Source organism: Charadrius vociferus, unplaced genomic scaffold, assembly GCF_000708025.1.
Source record: "Charadrius vociferus isolate BGI_N301 unplaced genomic scaffold, ASM70802v2 scaffold843, whole genome shotgun sequence".
Lineage (NCBI taxonomy): Eukaryota > Metazoa > Chordata > Aves > Charadriiformes > Charadriidae > Charadrius > Charadrius vociferus.
In genome coordinates, this window is record NW_009647430.1 from 63,795 (window position 1) to 73,413 (window position 9,619).

Genomic DNA, 9,619 nt, shown 5'->3' on the forward strand with positions numbered 1-9,619 from the left:
GGGTGCAGAAGAAGCGTGCGGGCGGTCCTCCGTGTACTTTCGAGGATGTGCTAGAGAAGCGAGGTGGCAGCCACAGGTGGGGAGTGTCTTCAGGTTTCTCCCCAATCAGTGAAATGCCTTTTTTTTTCCTGGTGTCCAGGTTCTGGCAGGGACAGGTTTAATTTTCACATCACTTGAATGGATGCAGCCAGAATGGCTGACCCAAAGTAGCCAAAAGTGGCTATATACCTGGGGAAGGTGGCTGGGGAAGGGGTGGGGGAGCCGGGGGGGAGGGGAGCGGGGTGGGGGGATGGAGTGGGGGCAGGAATCGCTGCTTGGGAGCAGGCTGGGCCTTTGGTTCCCATCAGTGAGTGGCTCTGTGTTAATTGTGTTTTGTATATTCCTCTATCAGAATTATTGTTGTTGTTTTCCTCTGTCCTTTGCTGATCTTTTAAACTGCCTTTATCTCAACCCATGAGTTTTGCCTTTTTCTTCTGATTCTCCCTCCATCCCACTGCTGGGAGTGGGCAAGTGACCACATGGTTCTTTGTTGCCCAGTGTAGCTAAACCATGACTGTCCTTTTTGGTGCCCAACGTGAGGCCCAAAGGGTTGAGATGACGACAGATCTGACCAGAGTGTCTTTAAAACGAATTTTGTATACAAATGTATTGCATTTGTAAAATAGTCAGTGGTCACGATGTTGCTTTGTTTGTTGACATGGCTGTGTTAAGTGGATTCTTGGGTGCTCTCTGTACTTCCCGCAATGCTCTTTATCACCTCTAGGAGAGGGATCAGGATTATCGTTTTGCTGTCCTGTGTAATACCGATTTATTGTATGATAACTTCACTGTTCACACAGTTATGTTAGTGTGTTTATGCGGCATTGCTGTCCTGCCCATACCTTGGGCATGATCTCTTGCACTTTATTAATAATCACACCCAGTCTGTGGGGGAAACAGTGGGGGATACTTTCCCCCGCTCTTTTGCCTCCCTTTTCTCCTTTGGGTCAGGAACAACAGCTTTTTTAGAATTTTGAATATCCGTGGGATGCTCAAACCAGCATGGTCCTATTGCTGTGTCTCCTGAATGTGTTTCGGGTCTTGTTTAGGGTTAAACAACTGTTTAAGACGTACCGCCCAGAGATCTGCCCCGAGGCTGGGGAGTCACGGGTGGCATGGCCTGTGGGAGAATTGGGCAGGAGTCTGGATGCGGTGGTTGGGGCCAGACTGGCCACTGAAACGAACGACAGATGCTCTCCTCAACCCTCCCTTCAGGGAGAAAAGGGTGACAGAGAAAGAGACTTATGAGTTTAAAAGAAAACTAGACTAATGAAATATTAATAATAAAATAATGAAAAGAAAAGATAATAATATCAAAAAAGAAAATAATGAACGATACACAATATATACAAAGCCGTGTCAAGCTCCCAGGATGACGATCACGTCACTGACAGGCACGGGTAAAGTCCCAGAGTGGACTCGGCGACAGACGGGAACTGGATTCTGGATGCGGATTCAGGAACGCATGGATCAGGATCAAAAGCAGACAAACAGCCAGAGTCCTCCTCGGACAGTGGCCATTGAAAACAGAGCTTACCCTTTGATCCCTCAGCTTTTGTACTGAGCACGAGGCAGATGGGATGGAATACCCCGTTGGTCAGTTTTGGGTCACCGTCCTCGAATCATAGAATTGTCTAGGTTGGATCATCAAGTCCAACCATCAACCTAACACTACCAAAACCACCTAAAAACCTGCCCTGTCCACTCCTCCCCGCCGGTGCGACCCCTCTATGCTTTTCTGCGGCTGACCCTCCAACGGGGCGCATAACAAAGTGAGGTGCCCTCGGGTGTAAGTGGGAGCCTCTGCCCCCCGTGCCTTGGCGTGTGTTAGAAACCCCAGGCTTTATCTCTGTAGAAGTCGACGGTCTGAAAAATATGCTGTCAATTTCAGAGAGTGCCGTTAGTTTGAAGAGACTTAACTGAAACGTAAAATTGCTGAACAGAAACTTGATTCTGTTTTACCTCAAACCAGGACACTAGAGAACTGCTCTCCTCCAACGGTTTGCCACTTCAGCCCCAGATAACTACAGGACCCTGCTAAAGTGATGGAATATTTGAAAGGAAAATGCTGTGGTTATTCCAGGTAGGTGCAATTTACCGCACTGTCCTGGGCCAGTATCTGCCAAACACTGCTTCATACTGTGCAGCATCCTCAGGGGAAAGAGAGGAGAACCAGACCAACAGGCACCGCGGCTACTCCAGCTCCCAGGACGGGCACTGCGGCTACTCCAACCCCGGTAACAGGAACTGCAGCTAAACCAGAAAACCAACCAGAGGGCAGGGAAGCCAAGCAGCTGGGATCCCTGTCTAGGGAAGGGGGCACCGAAAAGGCGATCGGGGAAAAAGACACAAGCCCTCAGCCTCTGGAGGTGACTCCTGTCAGGCGTGAGGCAAAGGTATCCCTTCAGTGAAGATGACGTATGTTGTCCAGGCAAGCCCACCACCATGGAAAGAGGTATCCAGTACCTGCAGGAATTAGCCATGTGGGAAATGGTTTATTATGACCCAGACAACACGCAGTTACCCACAGATCCTGATGAAGTCCAATGCACACGGCCCATGTGGTGGAAGTTTGTACAGAGCACTCCATCATCGTATGCTCACTTCTTGGCAGTGATGGAACGGAAGGGTGAAGAGGGAGCAATGGTGGATGAGGTGGCTGGCCGACTCCAGCAATACGAAGAAAGTCTCTCTTCCCCCCTCATCTTGGCTGTGGAGAAACTGTCCTGGAAGGTCCAGCAACTCAAAGAGAGTATGTCCTACTCCCCACCTGTACAGGCCAGTATCTCAGCTCTTAGGAGCAGGCATTTCTCTGCTCAAGAGAGAGGTTATAGAGGGTACACACCATGAGGCACCTTGTGGTTTCCCTGCGTGAGCGTGGAGAGGACATGAGGAAGTGGGATGGACAACCTACCTTGATCCTACGGGCACAGGTACATGAGTTGCATGGAAGAATAATCACAAAAGGGGATCCCCCTGGGAGAAATGCCCCTCCAGTTTCCAGCTGGCAGTTCCCCAGATGGAGCAGAAGGCCTCATTTTACTTCTGATCTTCTTGAAGGGACTTCCAAGTCATTTCTGCAAGAAGTGAGTAATGGACACAATGAGAGGGGCCCTGCCTCCAGCCAGGTGGGGGAAAGGGACAACCGGGTTTATTGGACTGTGTGGATTCAGTGGCGTCAGACCCACAAGAGTGGACAGGGGTGCACAGCATACCCTCATGCCATCACGCTGCAGAGGGGCGGAACCCATCTGTATTGCTGGAGGGAGGGGGGGATGCCATCAGCTGGCTGTACTGGAAGCTGAAGTGAGCCTAACTGGGAATGGGTGGCAAAAGCATCCCATCGCGACTGGCCCAGAGGCTCCGTGCATCCTTGGCATGGACCACCTCAGGAGAGGGTACCGGCGGGCTTTTGGCATAGCTGCCGTGGAGACGGAGGCAATTAAACAGCTGTCAGCCGTGCCTGGGCTCTCGGAGGCCCCTCCTGGTGTAGGGTTGCTGGGGGTTGAAGAACAAGAGGTGCCGATTGCTACCGCAACAGTGCATCGATGGCAATACTGCCCCAACTGAGGCTCCCCGATTCCCATCCGTGACCCGATTCGTCAACTAGAGACTCAAGGAGGGATCAGCAAGACCCACTCACCCTTTAATAGCCCCGTATGGCCAGTGTGAAAATCTAACGGAGAGTGGAGGCTAACAGTGGGCTATCGTGGCCTGAATGAAGTGAGGCTGATGCTGAGTGCTGCTGTGCCGGCCATGCTAGAACGTCGATGGGAACTGGAGCCCAAGGCAGCCGAGCGGTGTGCCAGAACTGAGATTGCAAATGTGTTTTTCTCAATCCCTTTGGCAGCAGAGTGTGCGCCACAGTTTGCTCTCACTCGGAGGGGCGTCCAAGTGCCCCAGGGGGTGGAATCGACTGCCCCAGGGGTGGAAACACAGCCCCACCATGTGCCACGGGCTGATCCAGACTGCCCTGGAAGAGGGTGAAGCGCTGGAACATCTGCCATACGTCGATGATATCATTGTATGGGGCAACATGACAAAGAAGTTTTTGAAAAAGGGAATGAAATAGTTCAGATCCTTCTGAAAGCTTCTTCTGGACGGCTGACCCAAACTAACCCAAGGGGTATTCGATACCATCCGACGCTGTGCCCAGAACATAGCTGGGGGAGCCGGCTGGGGCCGGGGGGGCAGGAATCGCCGCTTGGGAGCGGGCTGGGCTTCGGGTTCCGGTCGGTGAGTGGCTGTATGTTAATCGTGTTTGTATGTTCCTCTTCAGTAGTATTGTTGTTTTCTTCTTTCCTTTGCTGTTCTGTTAAACTGCCTTTATCTCAACCTACGAGTTTTGCCTTTTTCTGCTGATTCTCCATCCCCCCATCCCACTGGGAGGGGGGAGTAACCGTGTGGTTCTTTGTTGCTGGCTGGGGCTAAACCATGACACGTGGGTTTCTTGTAGGGATAACGATCGTGAGTGGGCACAGAAGGGAAGAATAGCGGTCCGGGGGCAGTCTTTCTAAAGCAGCTCTTGCCCGAGGATGGCTGGGCATCACTCTGCTGGTGAGAGGTGGTCAGCAGTGTCCCTCACAGCACTTGTTTTCCTTTTTTGCCCCTGCACTTGTTAAACTGTCTTTATCTTGGCCCTCACGCTCTTCTTGCTTTGGCCCTTCCGGCTCTCTCCCCCATCCCGCTGCGCAGGCGAAAGGAGGGAGTGAGGGGCTGCTGGGGGCTTTAGCTGATGCCCAGGGTCAACCCTTCAGTTTCCAACCTCGTTTAACTGATGACACGAATCTGGCCTTACTGCAGGGTGAGTGAATGTTGTGAAGCAGATGTAACTGGCAGTTGCTGTGCCCGCAGCCGCCGGCAGTGGGAGATGCCCCGACCTGAGCTGGAGGGTTGGTAATATCGAATTCTCAGCTTGTGCTGTGCATCTTTCAAAGCTTTTCCACGAGGTCTGTGTCACAATCTCAATGCGAGAGTGAAGTGAGAGCGCAGAGCTCTCATTTCAGTCGCTCTGGCTTCTCCATTCGAGGGACCCTGTGTCTGCAAGACTCCGATGGTCCCGATCTCTTCCAGCAGGAGCCTCCATCCATCTGCCCATCTCTCCACGTCGTTTGGTGAGTTCATGGTGACCGGGCTTTCCAACTTCGATGCCCCAGAGACAGATGAAGTGACTTTCCTGAAGTCACCCTGGGAGGGTTGGGACAGTGATGAGAAGTTTGATCCTTCTGATTGTGTTGGTACTGTGTGAGCATTGACACCTGCAGTGTCAGTGTCCCGGGCTTTTGTGCCGCTAAGTTAACGACCCCCAGTATCACTCAGCACTTTGTTTAGTGCCCACTCAGGTTTTTGGTCCCTGCCTTTTATGGTTTGGGGCCTTTATGGGTTCTCTCTCATTGCTGTCAGCTGTTTCTGTCGCATCCCGACTCTCGCCCCTGCACGGGACAGGTCAGGGACTTCATTCAGTGCCGCTGTCCCTGTCCCCTGAGGACACCCTTCATCCCAGCCCAGAGGTGGAGAATCCCTTTTTCCAGGGCCGGTGCTCAGAGAGCTGCTTCCCCAGCACTGCCCTTCCCCGACGGCACAGCCGGGCATTGCCTCTGCCCCGACCCTGCTCCTGTCCCCGCCTCAGCCCTGGGCACCACAGGACCCCCTTGCGATGTCTGGCTGTGATGAGCAGGAGCCGCACAAGCAGCGCCAGCCGTGCCGACATCCCGCAGCCAGCTGGGGCGTGCAGGGAGGCAGGCCCCGTGCTCGTGCGAGGCCCTGGGTGCGTGTGAGGTGCCCACGAGGCGGCTGGGAGGGCTCTCGGTGCCCTGGAGTTCTCGTGGAGGCACCGGCTGCTCCTTGGGTGCTCACAGGGAGCTCGTGCAAGGGTTTGGCGGGGGCAGGAAGGGTGCTTGTGCGGGGGGCCGGGGCTGCCCCCCTCCTCACTGCCCCGCGGGGACACAGGTGGCCGAGGGACCCAGGCATCTAGGTGACCCCCCTTCATCCCTGCACAGCCCCCCTGCTCCCTGCAGCGTCCCAGGCAACTGTCCCTGTTCTGTCCCCTCCCCACCCCGGCACAGACAGGGGACACAAGGCACAGCTCACACATAGTTTATTTATTGTCCCCGACTGTGACAAAGGGGCTGTGCCCAGAGTGTTCCCAGGCATGAGGGGAGATCACCAAGGTCAGGGGATGATGTGGCGTGTCACTGGGGCTGCAGGGACAACATGAAGTGCCACCACACATTGAGGGCGTCATGGGGGTGAGGGGACAATGGGGTGTTACCAGGGCTGAGGAGCACGGGGGTGACCCTCTGTGGGTGTAGGGGACAGGGACTGTCCCTGCATGTTGCTGTGTGTGGGGACATGGGACGTTCTTGGGTGTTGCTGCGGCGGGGAGGACACATGGAGTGTCCCCGTGTATGATGTGGGGACTCACAGGGTACATACAGGTCTGCCCCAGATACATAACAGGACCTGGGACGTGTCCCCCTCCCAGAGATGTCCCCACTCGGCTGTACCCCATGGTGACACAGGTGTCCCATGTCCCTCCGCTATGTGATGCCATATCCTGTACATCGACCCGTGTCCTACCCGCGCTCACAGATGAGCTCGACGACGCTGTGCTCCATGGGGACAGGGTCGAGGCAGCGGTGGGTGGCGCTGGCGGCCACCTCGTCCAGCAGCCCCTGCACCGAAGCGCCAGAGGTAGAGCTGCAGGTAGTGGCCGTCCACCTGCACCTGCTGCAGCCCGAAGCGCCCCAGCGTCCGCAGCCGCACACACTCCAGCAGCGTCTTCAGGCTGATCTTGATGATCCCCGTCAGCACCGACACCTGGGATGTGGGGACAACAGGGACATGTGGCACAGGAGGACAGGGATGTCCCCAGGGTAAGAAGGTCCTGAGTCCCATCTGCACGGGGATGTGGGGACACCCCTCTCCAGGGTACTGTCTCTCATGCTGGTCACATCCCCAGGGATCCCCCGAGGCCCGACACATGGCTGTTGGGAGCACAGGGAGGCCCCAAGTCAGGTCAGGACAGGGACACGGGGCCACCCTCGCCCTGGTCATCAGCTGCAGGGACCCCGAGTCCCTAACACCTAGGACAGGGGAGCCTCAGGGGACAGCGGGAACGCCCCTGTCCTGGTCATCAGCTTCTGGGCCCCAACACCTGGGTCATGGGGACAGCAGGGACACGAGACAGCTGGGAAAGTGGGCAGTTTGGGGACCTTGGGGACATTAGGGGACATGGGGATGTCCCTGTGGCCTCACCTTGTTGAACTCGACGGGGCTGAAGATGTCAATGCGTTCGGAGAAGAGCTTCTGGATGTTGCTGAGCAGGTGGGTGTCCATGGGGGCGCTGGGGATGGGGACACCAGGACAGTCAGGGACACAGGGCCAGTCAGGTATTTGAGAAAGCCAGGGGATGTGGGGACAGGGACACAGCGGCTGTCAGGAGGCGCGGGGATGGGGACACAGAGATGGTCAGAGGATGTAGGGATGGTCAGGGGATATTGGGATGGTTTGGAGACACAAAGACGGGGAAGATGAGGATCGGCAGTGGATGTGGGGACAGTCGGGGAACGTGGGGATGGTCACAGGATGTGGAGAGATGAGACAATTGTGGGACACAGAGCACATGGGGATCATCAGGGGATGCTGGGACAGTTTGGGGACAGGGGGACAGCCAAGGGATGTGGAGATGGTGAGGGAATACTGGGGCAGTTTGGGGACAGGAAGAGGGTCACAGGGAAGATGTAGTGGTTACTGCAGGGGTGACACAGGGGTGACAGGGTGGCACTGGGGTGGCCGAGAGGTGCCAGGGCGACAGGGCTGACCTGGGGGTGTAGCTGGGGGCGTAGCGCCCCGGTGCCCGTGAGCTGCTGTAGACGGAGAAGGCGCGCCGGCTCGGGTCCCTGCTCTGCGCCCCCCGCACCCCCAAGCGCGGCCCCACCTGCGGCACCGCACTCGCTCAGTGCTGGCATCCCAGAATCCACCCAGAATACCCTCTGGGACCCCCCCAAAACCACCCAGGATCCCTCAAATCCTCTGTGACCCTCCCAAGCCCGTCTGGGACCCCAAAGATCCTCAAGGACCATATGGGGACCTTGGGCATCCCCTCTTGATCCTTCAGGGACTTCATCCCCCCACCCCGGACCCTCTGGGACATCTGGGACCTCACAGCGGACTTTAGGACCCCCCACAGGGACCCTCTGGGACATCAGGGACCCCCCAGGTGACTTCAGCCCCTCTGGGCTCCCGGTGTTGCCCCAACCTGGACATCGATGGCGGTGATGTCCTCGACCACGCGCTTCATGACGGCACGAACATTGCGGGGCTCAACGGTGCCCAACCAGTCTCGTGTCTCCACGACAAAACTCTTCCTAAGCATCTGTGCCACCGCGGCGCCCTGCACCTGCACGTAGTGGTCGAGCAGCCGCTGTGCCGCCCCCCGCGCCTCTGCGCACAGTGCCGGTCCCGGTGTCACCGCTGGGCCGGTGTCCTGGGGGTGCAAAGGACATGGAGACACGTGAAGACATGTAGGAACACCCCACACACCTCTGCACACAGCGCTGTCCCCACCGTCACCACTGCCCTGTGGCCTCGGGATTCAAGAGACGTGGGGACATGTCGGGATCCCCCTGGGGGCACAGAGACACCACGGGACACCCGGGATGCTCTCCAGGCTACCCCACCTGCAGCAGCATCGCTGCCATCCTCGTATCTTTGGGGCGTCTGGGGGGACTCGGGGACATGCAGAAGCCCCTTGGGGACATGTTGAGGTGCCCTTGGAGGCATTTGGGAGACACTGGCACAGGTAAGGACCCTTCTGCCCACAGCAGGGCACTGGGAGGGACCTGGGACTTTTTGGGGTCCCTCAGGGACATTTGGGGGCACACAAAGACAGAAGGAAGATCCCCATACCTCCACGCACACCGTTGTCCCCACCATGACATCCTGGGTGGACACAGGGCCACAGGAATACTTGGGGCCATTTGAGGTCCTCTTGGGGCCGCTTTTGGGACAATCAGACCATTTTGGGTCTACTAGGGGATATTTTGGGGGACACAGAGAGAAGGAAGATCCCTGTGCCTCCACGCACATGTTGGTACCCACCACCATGTCCTGAATGGATGCTGGGACAGAGGGATGCAGAGCCATTTTGTGACATCTTGGGGACATTCAGGGTCCCCTTAGGGCCATTTTGGGACCAAATGGGGCAGTTTTGGGGGCTCACCTGGGGGGGAAACTGCTCGTCGGTGAGAGTGAGGATGTAGCTGATGGTAGTGGCCTCATAGTAAAGGAAGAGGCGGGCGGGGAGCAGCAGCAGGGCCGGGGGAGCCGCGGGAGCCCCTCGCTCAGCCGGGCCATCGGCGACGCCCCGGGCGGTGCGGCAGAGCCAACGCACAAAGGCCACCACCAGCCCTTCACGCACCGCTTCCACACAGAACTCCCCCTGCAAGCAAAAGTAGGGAGTTACACCCCAAAAATACCACCCCGGGGCCCTCAAAACCCACAAAATACCCCCACATCGCCTTGTGCAACCTCCAAATTGCCCGTGATTGCCCCAGTGACCCCCCACCCTGCCCCATGC

The 9,619-nt window shown here is 56.8% G+C and overlaps 2 protein-coding genes across 2 annotated transcripts in view; one reads left to right on the top strand and one right to left on the bottom strand.

Annotated features, from left to right (window-relative positions):
• ODF3 (outer dense fiber of sperm tails 3) overlaps window positions 1–2,296 on the top strand; it is a 12,949-nt gene extending 10,653 nt beyond the window's left edge. Inside the window, exon 9 of the mRNA XM_009880567.1 lies at window positions 2,187–2,296. Within this exon, the coding sequence (XP_009878869.1) occupies window positions 2,187–2,296 (110 nt within the window). The remainder of the gene's footprint in view (window positions 1–2,186) is intronic.
• A 4,318-nt stretch (window positions 2,297–6,614) lies between these two features.
• VPS51 (vacuolar protein sorting 51 homolog (S. cerevisiae)) overlaps window positions 6,615–9,619 on the bottom strand; it is a gene marked incomplete at its 5' end in the record, with an annotated part of 4,608 nt that continues 1,603 nt past the window's right edge. Inside the window, 6 exon segments of the mRNA XM_009880569.1 lie at window positions 6,615–6,720; window positions 6,722–6,858; window positions 7,297–7,384; window positions 7,863–7,978; window positions 8,300–8,527; window positions 9,263–9,570. Of these exon segments, the coding sequence (XP_009878871.1) occupies window positions 6,615–6,720; window positions 6,722–6,858; window positions 7,297–7,384; window positions 7,863–7,978; window positions 8,300–8,527; window positions 9,263–9,570 (983 nt within the window).